At 50.1% G+C, this 20,635-nt stretch overlaps 1 protein-coding gene across 1 annotated transcript in view; it reads left to right on the top strand.

Moving 5' to 3' along the window:
* The window catches only part of FAM174B (family with sequence similarity 174 member B), a 31,903-nt gene extending 12,602 nt beyond the window's left edge, over positions 1–19,301 (top strand). Inside the window, exons 2-3 of the mRNA XM_012748570.3 lie at positions 6,257–6,388; positions 17,362–19,301. Coding sequence (XP_012604024.2) covers positions 6,257–6,388; positions 17,362–17,365 — 136 coding nt within the window. The 3' untranslated portion in view covers positions 17,366–19,301. The remainder of the gene's footprint in view (positions 1–6,256; positions 6,389–17,361) is intronic.
* The last annotated feature ends 1,334 nt before the right edge of the window (positions 19,302–20,635 follow it).

Below are 20,635 nucleotides of genomic sequence, written 5' to 3'. Positions count from 1 at the left end.
GGAGCTGTGTGCTTAGAGGTCACATATAGACAGTGGCCCGCGGCAGGGAAGGTGCCTGGGAGTGGAGGTCCCGGGAGCTGCGAGACTGGAAGAAGGAGAAAACCTGGCCTGGTTGGCATGTCATGGGAAGGCCTCAAGAGAAACAAGAAGCTGATGGTGCCGCAAGGCTCTGTCCTAGGACCCCAGCCGTCCTCGGCAAGAAGTCGAGATGGGTGAAGAAATGAAGGTTCGGGATGAGCGGCTTGCCCAGAGGCACATAGACACGGGGACTGCAGAGCTGAGGTCTGACTGCCAGACCCCAGACTGAAGCAGCCTGAGAGGGTTCGGTTTTGTTTTCCCTTGTGGGGGCGGGCGAGGCAGGAAGGCCTCTCTCCCGCCGGCCTGCCCAGCTCTGGTGCTCGGGCCGTTTGTGTGAGTGGTGCGACCGCGAGACCCGTTTCTGACCAGCTGTGGAAAGGCCCTTTGAGTAAACAAACCCTCTGGCTTCGGGGTTATGTTTCAGAGTAAAACGGTTTTGAACATCTCCCTCTCTTGTTGGAAGTGTGTGTTTTGGTCGGAAGGGCAGGGTCCCTTCTGGACTTCTCTGGCCTTGCCTATGGCTGTGAGGACAACGTGGGCGTTTACTTAGAAGCACCATTATTAGTCTCTTGGTTGAGGCCAGCTGGTTTATGGTTTCCTGTTCTAGAAAAGGAAAGTTCCAGCACAGGGGCCGTGCTGTGGGGGGTGTGCCAGCGGTGTCTTTTTCCTTTTTTGCTTCTGGAATCTTCTTCAACAGCAGGTGCTACACTTGACCGTTCTCGCGGGCTGCTCTCTTACCCCGTCTCGCCGACGCCAGCCCTGCGTACCGCTGAGGGAACAGGCCCTGCAGGCGGGAACGATAGCCTAAGAGCCCAAGTCTGACTCCACACCGGGGCTTCTTCTAGAACCGAGTGTTTGTCCTCAAGCTGTGGGCAGCTCTTGGCAAGATGAGGGCTCTGTCCTCAAGGCTGCCCCGCTGCCCGTAAAGAGACTGAGACGACGTCGGATTCCCTGTGGTGGCGTGGTCTTTGCTTTCTCCTCAGGCCCCTGTGCTCAGAGCAGTCCTGTGAGGTGGAGTCACCACCAGATGTTTGTCTTCCCGGAAAGCCTGTTCGCAGGTAGCCCTGAGCAAAAATTGTCATGCTTCTGGCGAGGAGGCACTATTTACACACACGGTTCTCGTTTCTTTAATACAAGGGGAGGAGTCCCAGGGGTTTAAAGGGTTTGAGGAAATAGGAAAATTATACTTATATGTGGAAGGTCTACCATTAAAATGTCAGATTTAAATCAATAATAGTCCATAAGAATTAAAAAAAAAATCCCGAGATGATATTGTTATTACAGTGGTGGCCTTGTTTTGTTCCGTGCCTGCCTTCCAGACCCCATGGACGTCAGGGTTTGTTAGATCCTGTGTGACAGAAAGCCCGGCCCCAGCTGGCTTTGGTGAACAAGAGGGTAGGTTTGTGGTTTTCAAGGAGGGCCGGCTTTGTGGTAGAGTTGGGACTTGCTCTCTCTCGCACTCTCTTCTCCAGTCTGTCCTCTGCCTCGTTGGCTTTATTTTCTGTTTTTAGAAGGCGGCAAGATGGTTTGCGTCATCTGAGTCTCTAGGCCGGGGCCGGGGGCCCCCACCTGCCCCGTTCTAGCCTTCCCACCAAAGGGTCCTTGGCTTTGACTGGTCGTGCCTTCCTCTCCGTCCCCTGCCATTGCCTTGGCCTGGGGGTTGTGGTGCACTCTGGCTTGGGCCCGTGTCCACTCCTGGGGCTGGGGGTGCACCACGGAGACCGTGTTGGAGGGGGATCCAGCAAGGGGACGCAGGATACATTTGCGCAAGGAGGGAGGAAATGGATGCTGGGTGGCTCCAGCTCAGCACGCGTCCTAAGGGAGTCACAGTGTAGAGAGAGTTTGCTAGAAGCGTGCCCAGATCAATGCAAAATAGGAAAGTGTGAGTCGTGTTAAGTGACACGTTCCAGAAAGTGTGATGAGGGAGGGCAAAGAGTGTTGGGCATGAAAGCCAAGTGGTGGTGAAGTCTGGTGGGGTGTGGGCGGGGCTCTCTGTTGGGAGCGAGTTGGTGGAGAGCTGGCGCCTTGCCCCGGGGCGAGCCGGGGGCGGTTCCAGGTGGCCTGCTGAGGAGGTCGGCGCCAGGGCAGCCACTCAGGGATGGTGTGTGCACACTGTGTGCCCCGTGCTCTCCTGCCTTCCTGGCACATTTCAGACTGTGGTAGCCGTGTTGTGCAGCACTGCACCCAGCCACGTGGGCAGGGGGCCGGCGGTGGCGGCTGCGAGCCTGCGCTGCCTGCTTCAGACCCTAGCTCTGCAGCTCATTCGCTGTGTGGACCTGGGCAAGTCGACCCCTCTGGGCCTCAGTTTCCTCAGCTGTAAGATAGGGATAACAGCAGCATATGCCTTTCAGGGTGACTTAGATGTTTTGCATGTGGTCACACGTGTGCATTGCTTAGCCCGTGCCCAGGAAGAGCTCAACTCTTGTGGACTGTTATTAATTTAAAAAGACGTGTGATGGAATCCACATTTAGAGAAGAGAGAGGAGGACCTGGGGAGGCTCTTTGGGCTTTGAACGCACACACGGTTGTCCCATTTTTCTCAGGTTCTTTCTCTCCGAGGCAGAATGACACTGTTCTCTGGCCCCAGGGCAGTCAGGCTCGGGGATCTGGGAAAGGCTGATCCACTGTGCTCACCAATATCCCCGCTCTATCTAGTGCACAGCTAGTAGAGGAAGAGCTCACCTTCTAATGTGAGAAGTGTGTGCTGCTTCTCACCTCCCAGCCCCCATCAATCCCACTGGCCCGCCCATCCCTCCCCCAGCTCCAGCTCTGTGTATATGTTGTGCAGTCACCCCCCCTCGCCCCTGCACCCCACCCCAGCCCATCTGCCCATCGGTGGAGACCTTGTGGACGCAGCCAGCGTGCCCAGTGTGCCTCTGCTGGGGATGTGTCTAAGTGTCTTTAAACATCTCACAAGCCTCAGTTTTCCCTTATTATAATAACACACCCAGCAGTGAAACAGCAGAAAATGTTCTTCTTTCGTGGAGAGCATTTTGTCTAAGAGTGTTGACTGCAATGTAATTTCTCCAACTCATTATGTCAAAACTGGCGTTTGGAGCATGCATGAGGGCTCCTGCTAATAGCCTTTTGTGTTAGGGTTCTTCCGGGAAACAGAACCATAGGGGTGCATGTGTGTGTGTGTGTGTGTGTGTGTGTGTATGTATGGGGGTGGGGAGAGGTTTATTATAAGGAATTGGCTCATGTGACGATGGAGGAGGACAAGTCCCAAGACCTGGCATCTGCAAGCTGGGGACCTAGGAGAGCTGACAGCATGAGGTCCAGCCTAAATGCAGGCAGGCTTGTCAAGACCCACAAAGAATTAATAATTTTAGTTTGAATAGAAAGGCAGGAGAAAAAAACTGCTGTCCCAGCCTGAAGGCAGTTGGGCAGAAGGAGTTGTCCTTACGCCTTGAGGGAGGGTCAGGCAATTGTTCCATTCAGGCCTTCAGCTGACCGGTGGAGGCCCACCCACATTAGGGAGGGCCATCTACTTAGCTCGTAGTCCTAGATTCAGCCGTTACTCTCATTCACATGCACCTTCACTGACACACCCAGAATCATGTGAGACCGAAAGTCTGGGCACCCTGTGGCCCAGTCAAGTTGACACTTGACATTAACCGTCACACCTTTGCCGCGGTCTTGCAGTTTAAATTCATTCCCTGAGGTTGCATGGCTGGAGAGGCTGGCATTAAAGCTTCAAAGGCCGTAGTGTTGTAGGGGCTGGTGTCATTTTCCTCTTTTTCCCATGAGTTAGGTGTTCAAGGGCCTTATTTTAGCTCAATAGGCTAATTTTCTCATCATAAGACTCTATACACAAGAGTCTTCAGATTATAGAGAAGAAGGAAAATGATTTCACAGGTAATTGGAATCCACTCCCCTGAGGCAGGGCTGAAGTCGGAGCTTCCGGAGCCTTCTCCCGGGATCAGCAGGTCAGTCCTGCCCCAGAGCCTACAACTAACAAGGTGTCAAGTTCCAAGTGCACTAAGAGGTTTGAAAATCAGGTTTTACATTTTCTAGGCGTTGTGATACCTGAAAAAGAGTCACAAACAGGACTGTGATTCCTCAGCCTGAAACCCTCTGGGAGTCCGTCTTTTCGAGGGCCCAGAGGGGCCTTTGCCTGGTCCTCTGGTTCACAGGACATCTCCTTTTCTAATGTTTGGGTATATGTTGGAAGTGGACAGCCCAGTCCTGCCCCCTTGCAAAGCCAGGTGTTTCCTCCAGACAGCTGGTGAATCATCCGGGTGGAGATTTAGGGCTGTCTTCCTGGGAAAGGTGTGGTGTGTGGGCCTGTGTGGATTGGGGGTTTAACCCTAGCCTCGAAGGCTTGAGGATGGGTGGCTTTGTCTTGGGTTGCTTGAGGCATTTGGAGCCATTTCTGGGCTTACATTTCCGCCATCTAGTACTGGAGACAGAATTGGTCAGGGGTTGTAAATCGTCTAGGGCAGAGTGTGGGGATTTACCTTACTCCTTTAGGGGGAGGCGGGGAGAAGAAGCTGTTGATGGGGAGAATGTGGGACCAACAATATGTGTAAGGTGAGCTTTTATAGTCCCACACGAAGCCTGCTTCTAAAACACCCCTGTCCCAGGGCCACTGGCAAGGTGACTTGTCATGCCCCTTCGCTTTATCCTCTTAGCACCAGGCTTGGCGTTTGCATCATGCTACATCCTGTGTCTGTGCCTCTGTGTGTGTGTGTGTGTGTTTTCCTGTGATGAAAGAAGGGAAGAAAATCTGCTTTGCGATGAAGCTTGGAGATCATCAGACTTTACAGCTGGCTTCTCTTTCTCTCCCCATTATCTCACCTCTTTTCTCTACCCGAAGAATCACGAGGAGCAGGTACTAAGGGTCGAATAGGTTGCTGTACGCCAAAGATATGGTACTGAAACTTTTTATATAGATGACATGACGCTTTGGTAAATCATATTTTTGGTAAACCGCACTAGGTAAGACAAGAACAAGTTGCTATGGCTAAGAAATTTTTAGAAAACCCAAAAGCGAAGTTCTGTTTTCATTCACTGTGCAGACAGACTTACTGAAGAGTTTCTCTGTGCTGCGGACAAAGAAGCCTCACATGTGTCTTTGATGTGGTCGCCACTCGGGAACAACTTACAGTCTGTAGGAAGAATGGGTTGAGAACATGATTCTTCAATACCCCATTTATGACTTTTTGGGTTGGCTGGTTTCCTGTGGATAGTATCAAATATTCTTAAAAAGGAGAGACTCCAGAGAACACAAAGCAATTGGGAAAAAGTTCGAGAGAGTGGAGGAATAAATGCATGCAAAGAGCAGCAGTCGTCATTGTGATGGTAGCTTTCCCGGGTGGCATGGTAAACTTCCCAGCCCTGCCCCGGTCCATGTCTCAGCCTTCGTGCAGTCCTTACGCTAGAGACTGAAGCGGCCCATGTCACACTTTCTCTGTGGCCCATGGCGACTCTCCCAGCCCCCCAAAGGTAAAAATGCAGTGTAGTAATCATTTCCTCATGATGGAAACAAAATTGACTCATTTTCACAAGTTCTTGTCATACAAGAAAGGATGTAGCGTGTTTAACTTCTGTTTATTTATCATTATTATTACTAATAGTAACGTTTGCAAGAGCCTCCCATGCACAGACTCGTGAAGGGCATCACCTCATGCCATCCTCCCTCACCTGTGAGCAAGATTATTCCTGTCTAGTTTTATTTAGGAGGAAATGGAGGTTTAGGGAGATTAACCGGCTTGCCCCTGATCACTCACGTAGTGTGTGCCCGGGCTCTGACTCAGGCGACCCTTGGCTGGCCCATGGGGTGGTGCCGTCAACCGCCAGGCTGTGACGCACCTGTCCTCACCTTTTGTTCATTGTGGATTATTTTGGTATGAATTTTGCCTTTTAAAAGTGTTGCTTTCATATATTATTTATCTTGATGACTGAGTTTTTGTTGGTGCTCAGGGCAGGTACCTTTGTTTTAGGGGTGAGGACCATAAAGGGTTGGGGAGGTCTTGGCTGTAGGTGGGGCAGCCAGGGTGTTAACCAGGTCTTCTGGGAGCAGCCTGGGCAGCCAGGCTGGAGGTGCTCTCAGGTGGGAGGGAGGGGACCTGACTTAGCATCACCTGCCAAGCCTGTATTGGGTCCTCTGAGGCTTGGGCCTGGGGGCTCTTTCTCCCCAGGCTGTGTTCAAATGAATGTCCTCCTCCTCTTTCAGGTCAGGAAAGAGGTTAAAGAAGACCCGCAAGTATGACATCATCACCACTCCAGCAGAGCGAGTAGAAATGGCCCCGCTGAACGAAGAGGATGATGAGGATGAGGACTCCACAGTATTTGATATCAAATACAGGTACAGGGGTGGGCACAGGGGCTTCATCCTGGGCTCCAGGTATTGGGTAGGAGGGATGGTTTGTTCACCTTTGGAAGCACCTCGAGGCCAGGAGTGGTGTCCATGTGTTCTTGTTCTTTGGTGAAGTGTTGGGCCTTGGGGCATTCTGCGTACGGAGGGACCTTCCTTGATCCCTTTCTAGAACACACAGAACCCAGAAATTCAGCAGAGAAATGCTGGCAGAGAAATGTTATTCCCTGCTTTTCCCATATGAAGATGTAAAGTCAGTTCTAGGAGAGGAAGAGGAGTGTCGAACTTCAGACAAGGAGCTGGTTGTGCACTGGCTGTGGGGGGTCTGGCCCGAGCAGCTGCATGTGCACGTACTTTGTGTCCAGGCAGAAACTTCTCGTTCAGCCTTGCTTATGTCCACAGACAAGGAGGTGGGTGGGTGGGGTTCCTGCTTGCATGGAATTACCCATTAGCTCCGAAGATAGGCGTGTTTCTTAAAGGTGGTCTCTGGGAAAGTCAGGGTGACTTTGTGACTTCAGGACTGTAGTAGTGTGGGTTTTCAGATCCTTTTGGGATATACTGTGAGTATGTGAAATTCTCAGTGGAACAGCTGGGGGCGAGCTTAGTTTCGAGACGGGGGCTCGAATGCCCAGAGAGAGGAGAGTTGCTTGGCCAAGGTCCTGGTTAGTAGTGAGGGTGGAACAAAAACCCAGGGTCCCAATCCAAGTTCCCCTTATTTCACGGCTGCTTGCATGCCTGGGAAGGAGAGCCTTCCACGCCTGCCCTGATTTGTTCTTCGGCACAGCCATGGCTGTCCTTGGCCTTGGTCCTTCTGCGTAAATCATTTTCACATTCAACAACACAACATTTGGGATTTTGATAGGAACTGCATTGCCTCTGTGGATCAGTTTATGTTGGCTCTTCCAATCTGTGAATGTGGAATGACTTTCCATTTATTTAGGGTTTTTAAAAATGTCTTTTGGTACTTTCAAAAATTCATTGATAAATGTCTTATACATTTTTGTTAGATATAGTCCTAGGTGTTTTACATTTTGATCTAGACATGAGGGCTTTCTGGAAAGTATCCAGCCATTGTTAATATAATAAATGGCTCTATTTTTCATATCACACAGCTGGATAATTTCCAGATATCCCTTGCATATATATTTTACTTTAAAAATGCTATTTTATTTATACTGATGTCTGAAAAAAGGGCTATACTATCATGTCTACACACATATCAGCTTTGGAAATAGTTGGTTAATCACATCTGAATTTTATAAAGAATATGAAAACATTAAACCTGGTTATAGACAGCAGAGTGGGAGAAAAACCCATTAGCTTTAATTTGCATTTTAGGTAAAGAGCAGCACCCTTTGAAGAGAATCAAATGAATTAGTAATATTCATCCATACCACAAAATAATACACAGTCATCCTTCCGTATCTGAGGCTCTGCATCTGCGGATTCAACCAATCACAGGTCAAAAATATTAAAAAAATAAAACCCAATATAACACAAAATAATACAGGTCAAAAAAAATACAATACAGCAACTGTTTACATAGCATTTATATTGTATAAGGTATTATAGGTAATCTGGAGATGACTTGAAGTATACGGAAGGATGTGCATAGGTTATATACAAATACTATACCATTTTCTATCGGGGACTTGCGTATCATGGATTTTGGTGTCTGTGCGGGGTCCTAGAACCGATCTCCTGGGAGACCAAGGGGTGACTGTAGACATGGGAAAGTTAGTGATTGTGCTGATTTTATTGCTAAGCCATTTTATCTGTCTCACATTCAACACAAAGAAATATAGTATAACCTGAAGAAAATATGTCCTCATTATTATTCACAATAAAAAGGGTCTGTGTCCTTCTGCGGCCCTGGGGGTATTGCATGACAGGGAGCACTTCCTAGTTCCATTGGATCAATGTCCTGGGTTGATCTCCAGCCACTGACCAGCATCTCTTGGATATTTGGTGACTCAACTAACTCCATGGGAACTGCGGGAGGCTGAACCGTTTTCACGATATCCCCATGTCCCACTAAATAAGAGAAGACTATAAACAAGGAAATATAACAATCAGTCTGTCCAGAGAGTCTTCCCACATAGGCTCTTTCTTTACTATAAGGTGGGGAAAGGGGCCTTTCCCCGAATACATGGATATTGGTATTACTGTGGCTTGAAGATCACTGGAGTGATTTTGTGTCTGGCATAATGAACGTAAGGTACACTCTGAAACCACAATCAGGTTAAGAAACGTGCACAGCTTGTCTCGGTTCTTCAAATAATAGAGCGAGTTCCTCTTCTGGGCTGACAATTAGTCCCGTAGTGGCATTGCTGCTGGCTGTGACTTGAACCACCAGGTGGGCGTTAAGGTAACAGACAATGCTTTGGTTTTTTTTGCTTTCTGGCCTGTTGCAAGGGCAAAAGGAGGTGAGAAGGCAGGTCTCCAAGCACGCTCAGGGGCATTTTTCTTGGCCTCTTGAATTCCGTTTCTACCTGACACACAGCAATAGTGCAGCACCTGGTGGTTTTTAATAAGGAAATTGCTTTAGCTCCCTCAAGCATGTTAGTGTCTCTCCTTCTTGCCCATTCTAGGCAGAAATTCACCGTCAGCCAGCCGTAATGAACCCCTTTGTCTCACGGAACAATCACCACACCTGGGGCTGCCAGGCCCTCTCTGCTGTCAATTTGTGGACAGCTTCAAAAACCGGTTCCTGTGCAAGGCTCTGCCACGACTCATGGCCTTGTCTCTAATATCTTCTAAAAAATATTATTTTTAAACTCTTTGTTCATGGCAGTTTTTTTTAAGGTAATTGATTTTTTTTTTAATCCAGCAACCTCACTAAACTCTTATTAATTCTAATAGTATAAATGTGGATTTTTCTGGGTTTTCTGTGTAGGTATGTCATCTGAGACTAACAAGTGTCCCCCTGCCCACCCCCCATCCAAGTCTTTAAACGTTTTATTTCCCTCCCTCTCTCTCCTCTCTCTCTCTTTTTAGCCTTTTTGCATTCTTGGCCTCTAGGTATTCTGTCTTACTCTTGAGCTTAAAGGATGTGTTTTCAATATTTGCCCACTAAGAGTGGTGTTTGCTATAGGGTGTTTGTGGGTTTTTCTTCCCCAGGAAGTTACCCTCTGTTCCTAGTTTGCTAACGTTGCATTTTATTAAATGCTTTTTCTAACTCTATTGAGATTGTCATACTTTTTCCTTTAATCTGTGAAGGTGGAGAATTTGTATTTATTAATTTTCTAATATTAAATCAAGTTAGCATTCCTGAGATAAAAAGAGCCTGGTCATGTTACGTTACCTTTTCGTACGCATTGCTGCATTCACTTTAATACTTTTAGGACTTGGCCGGGCGCTGTGGCTCACGCCTGTAATCCTAGCTCTTGGGAGGCTGAGGCGGGCGGATTGCTCAAGGTCAGGAGTTCAAAACCAGCCTAAGCAAGAGTGAGACCCCATCTCTACTATAAATAGAAAGAAATTAATTGGCCAACTGATATATATATAAAAAATTAGCCGGGCATGGTGGCGCCTGCCTGTAGTCCCAGCTACTCGGGAGGCTGAGGCAGAAGGATCACTCAAGCCCAGGAGTTTGAGGTTGCTGTGAGCTAGGCTGACGCCACGGCACTCACTCTAGCCTGGACAACAAAGTGAGACTCTGTCTCAAAAAAAACAAAAACAAAAACAAAAACAAAAAACAAACCAAAAAAAAATACTTTTAGGACTTTCTTATCTTTCTTAATGGCTGGGATCTGGTAGTATCCTTGCCAGGCTTTGGTAAAAGTTTTACCAAATGGACATTTTCCTTATTTTCCTTTTCTCTGTCTCTGACATAATTTGTATCATATTGGACTCGTTTGTTTCTTAAATGTTTAGTATAGCGTGCTAAAACTCGCTGGGCCCTATGCTTTTCTTCATGTGAAGATTTTTTAAAAAACCATGGATGTTCAATTCTTTGAATAGTTATGGGATTATTTAGTCTTCTTTTTGGGTCAGTTTTGACAGGTTGTTTTTTCCTAGAACTTTGTCCATTTTATCTAAATTTTCAAATGTGTTGTCCTAAAGTTGTTGAAAACATTCTTTTTTTTTTTTTATTTCAGCATAATATGGGGGTACAAATGTTAAGGTACAAATGCCTTCCCTCTCCCCTTGAGTCAGAACTTCAAGCATGTCCATCCCCCCGACAATGCACATTGCACTTATAATGTATGTGTATATATATATATATATCCATCCCCTCCACACCTACCTGCCCAACACTAGATAAATGTTTTGTTTTTTCATTTTTTAGTATTTTGGTTAGATTTTATAGATTTGCCTAAACTAGCAAAGGTTAGAGGTATGTTCTTCCCCTGCACACTGTTCGCCACATCCCTCAGATGTGGGTCTATCCCTCCATCCTCCGAATCTCTGGTGAACACCACCACCCTTTGAGCTCCATATTGATAATCGGTCAGTACCAATTTGACGGCGAGGACATGTGGAGCCCATTTTTCTGATCTTGTGTCACCTCACTTTGGATAATGGGGTTAAGCTCAATCCAGGATAATATAAGTGGTGCTAGCTCGCTGCTGTTTCTTAGAATTGAGTGATATTCCATTGTATACATATACCGAATTTTAATAATCCAGTCATGAATTGATGGGCACGTGGGTTGTTTTCACGTCCTTGCAATAGTGAATTGTGCTACCATGAACATTCGAGTGCAGATGTCTTTATAATAGAATGTCTTATGCTCTTTTTGGTAGATGCCTAATAATGCTATTGCTGGATAGAGTGGTATTTCTATTTTTAGCTGTTTGAGGTATCTCCAAATTCTTTTCCATAAAGGTTGCACTAATTTGTAGTCACAGCAGCAGTGTAAGAGTGTTCCTATCTCTCCACATCCTCACCAGCATTTGTTGTTTTGGGATTTCTTCTTCTTTTTTTTTTTCCTTTTTATTTCATCATATTATGGGGGTACAAATATTGTTAAGGTTACATATATTGCCCCTGCCATTCCCCCCACCCCCCGCCCCCCCCCAGTCAGAGCTTCAAGCATGTCCATCCTCCAGGTGATGCGCATCACATTCATTATGTAAATATACACCCATCCCCTCCTCCCCCCTCCCACCTGCCCGCCACCCTACAAACGTTTTTGTTTTGGGATTTCTTGATTTGGGCCAATCTCACTGGGGTTAGATGATATCTCATTGTGGTTTTGATTTGCATTTCTCTAATGATTGGAGATATTGAGCATTTTTTTTTATATGTTTGCTGGCCATTATTCTGTCTTCTTTGGAAAAGTTTCTGTTCATTTCCCCCATTTCTTGATGGGTTTGTTTGAACACAACATTCTTTTATTATTAATATAATCTTTTTTTTTTTTTTTTGCTTAAAACAATAGAAATTTATTCTATCACAGTTCTGGAAACCAGAAGTCCAAAATCATGGCATCTGCATGTACATGTTCCCTCCAGAATCTCTGGGGAGAGTCCTTTCTGTCCTTTTCCAGTGTCCGATGGCTCCAGCTGTCCCTTGGCTTGTGGCCGCATTGCCCTAATCTCTGCCTCCAGGGTCACATTGCTTCTTCCTCTTCATTCTCCTCTCACTACAATCTTTTGAATCTTTGTGACATGGGTGGCCCCGCCCCTCTTTTCATTCTCAATACTGATCATCTTTGCCTTTTCTACTTCCCCCCCCCCCCCCCCCCCCCGACAGTCTTCCTGGGAGTTTAATTTTATCAGTCTCCACGAAGACCCAGCTCTTGGCTTATTTGAGCCTGTCCCTATTATCGTTTTCAATTTTCACTTGATTTCTGCTTCCCCTCCTCAAGCTTCCTTTGGCTGTGTTTTGTTCTTTTTTTCCTAACTTCTTCCATTGAATAGTTTGCCCATTCGTTTTCAGCCTTCCCTTTATGATCAGCGTCTACTCTGTGACTTTTATCTGCCTCCCACGGGCGTTCGCTGGCACCACCCTGCCTCCCTGTTTATTCTGAAGGACTGAACTTCGGGAAGCTCCCAGTGGAAGCACGTGCTGTTCTGTGGTGGATATAAAATCAGGATGTGCGTGAACAGTGAGAGGAGTCCCTGACGTAAGACCTCTCCTGTCCTCAGGCCCAACGACGGCTGACTGCTTAGGAAGACCGAGTAGTGATAGCCTTTCTTGTTACAGATGTAATTTATGCTACAGGAACTACAGATGAGAAGCAGGGAAAGTAAAATGACTCATAATCTTGCTACTAAACAGCAGCCACTAGAGTGTGTGTGAGCACGTATCTGTGGAACTTTCTCCTTTGTAGTAACGGGCTGTGTTGCACGTGCTGCTTTGGAACGTTTTCCCACCTGAACAACGTCTGATGAACACCTTTTCAGGTCAATAAGTACGAAAGAACAAAAACGTTAAGACCGGTTTTATGTTCTGCTCAGTGCTTTTGTGAACGTCTCTGTCTGCACGTTGCTAATCTGTTCACAGGTATTTGTTTTTCCTGTTTGGACGTAGCACAGCCCAGCTTTTGGGTTCTCTCTAGGAAACAGACTACATTTAGATCGGATGTGGCTGAGTCATGACTTTGGGTTATTTTATGATTGAATGGAAAGAGGAAAATCATGTTTTTGGCGCCAGGGTGGGAAGGCAGTAACCTGCCTCTTATTGTTACACGTGTAACTCTCTGATAGCATCTCATGACTTACAGCCTGTGCCTGTCAGCCGGGCTTGGCTTCTCGGAGTTTGCAGCAGGTGGGAAAGTAGAGGAAGGAGGCAGCAGGCAGGCTAAGAGATAAGAACTCTAGTGCTAGGGCCAGATGGGGAAAGGAGGGGAGTCTGTAGAAATGAGTTTCCAATTCTGTCCTTAAACAGGCTAATTAGAAGGGAGAGACGAGAGCTAAATGAGCACAGAGGACCCTGGAAATGGTCCCCGAGGCATTTGGATCTCGGTTGCATGTGTTTTGAGCATGGCTGGCCTAGTGTGCAGTTGCACGGATGTTCTGGGACTCTGTGCATCCCGGTTTATTACGGGAGACTTCTGTTACACCCTCAAGGCATCCCCGGGATGAGGCAGATGCCGGCTCTTCCTCTGCTTGTGTGGCAGGCGGCCGGCAGCTGTTGACAAGCACAGCCCAGAGGGGAGAGGGTGCTGCTCCTGCCAGCCCTTCCTCCCCGCCGAGGGGGAGGTCTCTGTTCCCCACTTCTTATGTTTGGAAAAGATGTGGCCCCAAAGGGGTGTGGACGTGCATTCTAGAAATGCCTGCCCTCCAGCCCTCTTGTGGATAGAACTTCCTGCGGGAATGTAATTAGAAACCGATGAGGTTTCCGCTGCAACCCTGGGGCCTGTGCCTGGCATCTTGTCTTGGGAACAAAGGGCATCCTGCACAGTTTGTAGCGAGAGGCCCCTGCGGGGTAGACTGGGCGTGGGAGAAAACACCGTGGCGCCCTCACGGCAGTTGCTGAGCACACTCAGGGCAGTGACTTCTTGGGGTTGCTTGTGTGTCCTAAGCACCCCAGAATGGCTGGGCTTGGAAGACTGGCCCCGCACCCCATGCTTCCTCCAGCACGTGGACGGCCGTGGGGTGAGTGGGAACGGACACACTGGGCATCGTGAGCTTCCAAGGCCTGGCAGAAACCAGAGAGAGCCGGTGACCTGCAGCCTGCCCCGTGAGTGCCAGAGCATCCTGCCCGGACGTCAGAAGGAATCGCCATGCCCGTTTGAATAAAGATCTGCCGGCCCCTTCCTTGCGGAGTGCAGGGCTTACGTGTTAAGTAAGAATGGGCATCTCGGGGCACATTTTTGTTTCTTTGGAAAGCAGTATTGGCAGTCTGTGGGCAGTTTGCAGTTAAGGTATCATGCTCTAAGCCCAGGCACCCTAAAACTCCTTGGGGTTTATGTCTGTGAGCATGGAGGCTGTGTGGCATTGGCACAGGAACTTGTATGGCAATGACAATGTCCTCCTAGGTGAATCTGACTTGCTCAGTTTCCTGCCTACAGTTTATAGCACTGCAGAAGAATCAGACAAAAACAGACAAATAAAACAATCTCTCTCCAATACAGAAAACCACACAAATAACCCTAAGCGTCCGTGCTTCTGCAAAAGCAAGCCACGTTTTTCAGATGTTCTTTTCCTTTGTGTCCCGGATGTAAGCAGTAGAACTGCGGGGGGCTTTCCTGCCCCCCAGCTAGTTGGTGGTATCCCCACGTCTGCCTGTCTCGGGCATACTCACAGATGGGGCCAGGCTGCCTCCCTCTGGCTTCTCTGTCCTTCATCCCCGAGGCCGCTGTGCCCTCGTTCCGGGGCGTCCTTGCCTGCCGCACCGAGAGCTCGGCTGCCAGGGTGCTGGGCGCCACCGACAGACGCCGAGGCCGGTGCTCCCGGAGTGTTGAGGGCTGTTTCACCTGCCAGACAAGCTTCTAACAAAGTGTGGGACAGACACTAGTTGGGACATGTCGCTCCCCTTCCCTGGGTGGTTGGTTATAACCCAGTGTCATTGTGCAGGACAGCTGGAAATCCGGATAAGCCTGGGTCGTGGCAGCGGGAGGTTTGGCGGGGAGTGGGAGGCGTCAGCACTGACACTCTTGCTGGCAGTCGGGCGGCTCTGGGGGACGTGCAGGGGGCTGAGAGAGGCCTCCGGGGTCTCTGCTCGCCGCCCTTGCCGTGTGTCTAGCTTGTGAGCGCAGGCTGGGCAGGCCTGGCTCGCTCCCAGGGAGCTCGTGTCCAGAGCCAGGGACAGCCAGGAGCACGGCCACTTCTAAGACCACCTGGCAAGGGCCCTAACAGAGGGAAGGACAGGTGCTGTGGGCAGCCAGGAGGAAGTTCTTCCCAGGGCAGGCGGAGCCTAGGTGAGTTTGAGAGGACCAGGAAGGGAGCCCAAGGCGGCTGGACGGGCAGGGAGGCGTGAGGGCGTTCCAGGGGGAAGCCACAGCAGGTGCAGACACGGGGGTGTTTGAGCCAGCCGAGGATGCGGGGCGGGCTGCAGCCTCTGCCCCCCAGGACCCTCCTCAGGGGGGTACCCCAAAGCTTCAGGCCTCGAAGTGGCCTCACAGGGAAACAGTTGGATGACATTGAGACAGCTGGGACCTCACAGCCAGCCTCCTGTACAGGACTCAGGAACACTGTCCCTGTGTCATTGTTGTTGAGTCCTAGTCACCCCAGAGAGCCCGTGGGCCCAATGAATGACACCACACTGCTCAGACTTGCGACGTGGCTCACCTCCTTCTGGAGACATGGAGAGAGCCAGTGTCCCTGGGCCTGAACTCAGCGGGGTGCTGGCGAGGGTCCCCGTGGAGGTGTGAAAGGTCTCTGTTTCCTTTTTCCCAGCAGCAGCCTTGGAGGGTTAGTGCTGCCCTGGAAGGGCCCGAGGCATTGTGGGGTGCTCACTGGGGGGCCTCTGTGCTCTGTCGCTCTCCACCGGTGTGTGTACGCGTGGGTATTTCGTCTGAAGAGCGCAGGTGTATAAACAGCGACCTGGGGGATGGGGCGAGGGCAGAGAGCCTGTAGGGGACCCCCAAAAGCTGCAGGGTCAGCAGGACAGCCATACTCGGGCGCTGCGAAGGTGAGTTTTCTGCACGCTGGTGGCACAGGGCTTACATCTCTGCGGCTTCCCTCCCGAGCCCGCAGGCCCGCTGTCGTCCGTCCTGTTCTGGTGTCGCACTGGGCACCAGGTCCCTTCCCCCCGTCTGGTTCCCGGTTTGGACTTCGAAAGCTTCGCCGCTCCTTCCTGGTCCCCTCACCCCCACCCTCGTCCTCCACGTGGAACTTGCAGAGGGATGCAGCCGGGGCCTGGTGGAGTCAGAATTGCAGGGAGCCTTAACACTTGGGGTCCCCAGTCCCTTTGCGTGGTGGGGGCGAGTGCTCAGGCTCCCAGATGACGATCAGTGTGTGTGTGGGGGTAGCCCCCCAACTCCCTGACCCAGAAGAGGGGCGGTGGGTGCCGTGAGAAACCAGCCTGTACAGCCTGGCTGCCGGCAGGTGGTTCTTTCCTTCCTCTGGTCTGTTGAGTGGGGGACCTTAGTGGCTAATACGAGGGCAGCCACATCTGTCTGGTTTTCTTTAAACAACTTTTTATTTGGGGAAAAAATTTCAAACAGTGCAAAAATAAAAATAGTGCAGGGAACACCCTCATACCCGTTTACCCAGATTTTCCTGTTGTTAACATTTTGCCTCATTTGCCTTTGGATTGGTGTGTGTGTGTGTGCGCGCATACAAATTGTTTTTTTCCGAGCCATTTGAGGATAAGTTATTAATATATATGTCATGGTGCTTTCCTGTAAATATAATTCTTAAGTATACATTTCCTAAAAATAGGATGTTTACATCTTTTAGTAAATAGCCACCTGATATGATAATGTTTATATTCGGCACGCTGTGGTCCGTGGGCCAGATTTAGCCCGCTGCATGTGTTTGTATGGCTCATGAGGAGCCGAGAATGATTTTTACATTTTAATGGTTGAGAAAGAATCAAAAGAAGAATAAAAATAAATAAATAAATTAATTAATTAAAAAAAAAGAAGAAGAATAGAAGTTTCATGACGTGGAAGAGTCATACACGATTCAAATGTCAGTGTCCATAAATAAAGTTTTATTGGGACGCAGCCACGCTCAAGCCTTTCTGTACCGTCTGCGGCCGCTTCTCGGCTGTGACAGCTGGGTTGAGTGGTTGCCACAGAGACTGCAGGACCTGCAAAGTTTAAAATATTTACTCCTGGACTTTGATAGGAAAACTTTTCTGACCCCTGGTGTAAACACTCACAGAGGTGCTGGGAAGGAGGGATATAAGGAGCAAAGAGGTCGTGCATGAGGAGGGCTGGAGGGGGCCGGGGAAGGCAAGGGGTTAGTTGGGAGAGCAGGGTGTGCTTTCCAGACAGCACGCTCAAAGGTCCTGTGGTCGGGGATATGGAGTGTCCAAGGGCTGAAAAGGCGGTGAGGGATGGAGATGTCGGATTCGGGGCCCTGCCGGAAGGTTGCTGACTCCTGTTCTTCCCTTTCTTTTAGGTAGAAGCTGCCTTTCAGCACGTTGGCATCCTGCGGAAAGTTGGTCAGCTGCAGCCCGGGGTGTGAAGGATCTGGAAGCTGAAGCTCTTTTGGAACCAAAACACACGTTATTTATAAAACTCTGGCTCCGTGGTGTGTGTTGGACATCTGCTCAGAATGTCACCGTCAAGCTTGTTTCCAAATCGCCACACGAGAGTGGTTTCTGCCACCCTATGGGTGTCCCTTTAAAATGTCACTCCCTTCTCTCCCCCTTTCAAGAGGTTTTTTTTTTTGTCTTGGTAATTAGTGAAGGGCAGAACCGTGTTGATTTAAAAAAAACATTTTTTTAAAGCAATTGTTGACAACAGTGAAAGAGAGTAGGCGGATCGGGAATCTAAAAGAAGCCTGAAGGATACCCAACTGCCTGCTGAGGGTTTCTGATACTCTGCTCTCCTGGATCTGCATGTTAGACCTCGTCTGACCTGGGGGCGTCTTTTTGGCTCTGTCGGGGCCTGGCCTTGTTTCGGTGGCTTCCGTGTGAAAGATCAAAGCGGAAGTGCTCAGAGCTGGTCCTCCCCTTCCAGAATGGGACGTGTTTATAGCTCCTTTCCTTTCCTTTCTTTTGTTTTTCTCAAAGGGTTCAGCAGAAATAGACATGGCTAGTTCACAGAGAATTTCAAGTATCAGGGAAAACCGAGTGTGCATGTGTGTGTGTGTGTCTCTGTGTGTGCATATGCACGTTTGCACACACATGCACGTGTACATATGAAACAGTTTCTCCTTCTTGGAGGGGAAAGGAAAGCGCCAGGCAGCTTTTGGTTAGTAGCATCCTTTGTGCTTTTTTTGTGTTTCTCTGCTCTGTCATAGCTCTATGTTGTTTATCCTAGAAATGGGATTTTAAAAAAACCACTGTGGTCATTTAAACGAGTGGCGATCCGGTTGGCTGAAGAAAAGCCCGCCGTCAGGGACGATATTTGAAGTCAGTCTAGGCCCTTGAGGCAGGGGTCCCGGGCAGTGGCCCGTCTCCAAGATGTGAGGGCTCCTCTGTGGTGTCACCCAGACGTCTGTTGGCTTCTGGAAGCTTCTCAGGTTGGTAGAGGCCCCTTGTTCAGCGGTGTTCCCGGGGTCGAGGTTATTTGCCGCAATGAACGTGCTCCTCTCGGCGTCCCTCAGCAGTGCCTTGGGGATCCTGGGATGATGCTCTTCTCTCCAGAAAGGTGTTCTTTATTTTTTTACTCCCCCCCCCTTCCTTTCCGACATTGCTCCGGGGTTTGTGTATTTGCCTGTCTGTCGTCCTGCTCTGTTGTTTTGGGTGAAAACTCCAGCTTCTCCGGACTCACCTCTGTTTCCCGGTTCTTCGGTTCCCTGAGAATGGGGGACCCGTGAGAAGGGGCTGCCAGGGCAGCGGGGTCCCTGGTTTCCGAGGCCCGGCTGGGCACGGGCGCTCCGTGAGGAAGGCAGCCCGGCCTCTGCAGGGAGGAGTGGGGAGCACAGCGCGCTGCGGGCCCACGGCTCGTGGCTCTGTGTGCCGTGGGAGCCCACGTGGGGGCCGGCTGCCCTTCTGCTCCCTTTCCTTCTCTGATGACTTTTCTTCTCCTTTCCCCCCCGTTTGCCAGAGGGGTGGGACTGGAGACAGCGCAGCAACTGTGGCTGCTTTATCTCTTCTCCCCTCGGCGCACCCCGGACCAGAGTGGTGACGCAGGGGAGCCCGGCCACCGAGCAGCTGTGCGCCCTCTCGACCTTTGAACTGGAACTGCTGGCTTGCGCTTGGTTTTTGACGGCTGCGACCGAATCCTGCGGAAAAGCTGGGTTCTTCCGCCTTGTGTGCAAGCTCGGGGCTCCGCCTGCCAGGTGCTCACTGCTGGTCCTGGCAGCAGCGGCCGCCGCTGAGAATGACCTTCCAGATCCTTGGAGGAACTTCAGTCCTGCAGACTCTGAAATAAAAGCCCTTTAGACGTGGACCACATGCGTGTTGGGTTTGCGTGTTTTCTGCGATGGAGGCCAGCCAGGTGCCTTTTGTGACGGTGTCAGGAATGTGGGCACAGGCTGTGGAGGAGGGTGGGGCGGGAGCCGGGTGGGAGGTGTCTGGATCCGAGTGATATAAAGGCTTGAAAATGAAATGGTGGTGGTGGCGGGGGCGGGGCGGGGGCGGGGATGCTATTTTTACATTTTACATTTGAAGGCTCACTTGCTTATTTCCTGGAAGCTGGCTTTGGGTAGGAAATACTGAGCCCTAATTGTTTTTGGAGAGTCTCGGGGTATCTCCAGAGAACATAGAACCAATCACCATCAAAAGTGGCCGGCGTATTGTTGCCGCATGCCCGGCTTGGTTTACCCTTCCTGTGAGTGGGTGCGTGTGGGCTGGGTTAGCACCTAAGCGAGTGACAGCCAGAAGGAAAAGCACTTTTACTGCAGTCTAACATGGTGCCCTTTAGAAGTCACGGAGAAGCTGGCGGGTGTGGTCTGTTTCACTCTTCCTCCTGTCCTTGCTCCTCCCTGCAACCTTCGCTTGGCTAGGCTTCTCCGGGTAGCTCTTTCTCCAGGCGGGGCTGCGTGGGAAGCAAGCCCCCGAGGTGAGTTTCCCATCGTCCTGGTCCGCTCAGCGGCGTGTCCTGCACTGAGCACCATCGTGTGCGGTTGGGCCGTTCACACACCCTGGGCCGAGCCAGCCCAAGCGGGAGGAGCGTGTTCTGGAGCCAGCAGCGCCCCCCCCCCCCCCCCCCCGCAGACGGTCTGCTGGTGTTGCCACTTGCCTCCTAGTGGTGAGGGTTCAGTTGGGGACCTGTCCCCACCACGCCACCTCCCGCACGGAGGAAACCTGTCTTCCCTGTGAGCCACGTAACACTTACTGGAGAACAGTACCTGAAAGAGTCCCTGCCGTCAGAGCCCTTCCCTCTGCCTGCGTTTCCTGTTATAAAAGCATCAGTCATGGGGTTATTCTCACACCCTGTGGGGCTGGGGGAGAGACTGGGGTGTCAATGCAAAATGCTTTATAAGGATATGGACACATTATCCCCAAAAGGCCCCTGATGAAGTTGTAAGTTTAATTCATGTCCCGTGGCTGTCCCCTTTGGTGAGATTCTTGGGTTTGGTTACTATTTTAATGGAATCGGGGAAATGACCCAGAAAAGCAGGTTCCAGGGGGAAAGGAGGGCACGGGGTGCACCAGTGCCCCAAATGTGCTGCTGAGAGCTGGCAACAGAAGCCACTTAAAGAGATTGGCACCTTGGGGAGGGAGGAGAGGGTCATGCTGTAGGTCACGCCTTGGCCCCTGGGGGTGGGGGGTGGGGGGTGG

This window comes from Microcebus murinus, chromosome 7 (genome assembly GCF_040939455.1).
Source record: "Microcebus murinus isolate Inina chromosome 7, M.murinus_Inina_mat1.0, whole genome shotgun sequence".
NCBI classification, from domain to species: Eukaryota; Metazoa; Chordata; class Mammalia; order Primates; family Cheirogaleidae; genus Microcebus; species Microcebus murinus.
Note: the sequence above shows the minus strand (reverse complement) of the source record. Positions and strands in the feature narration are given on the sequence as shown.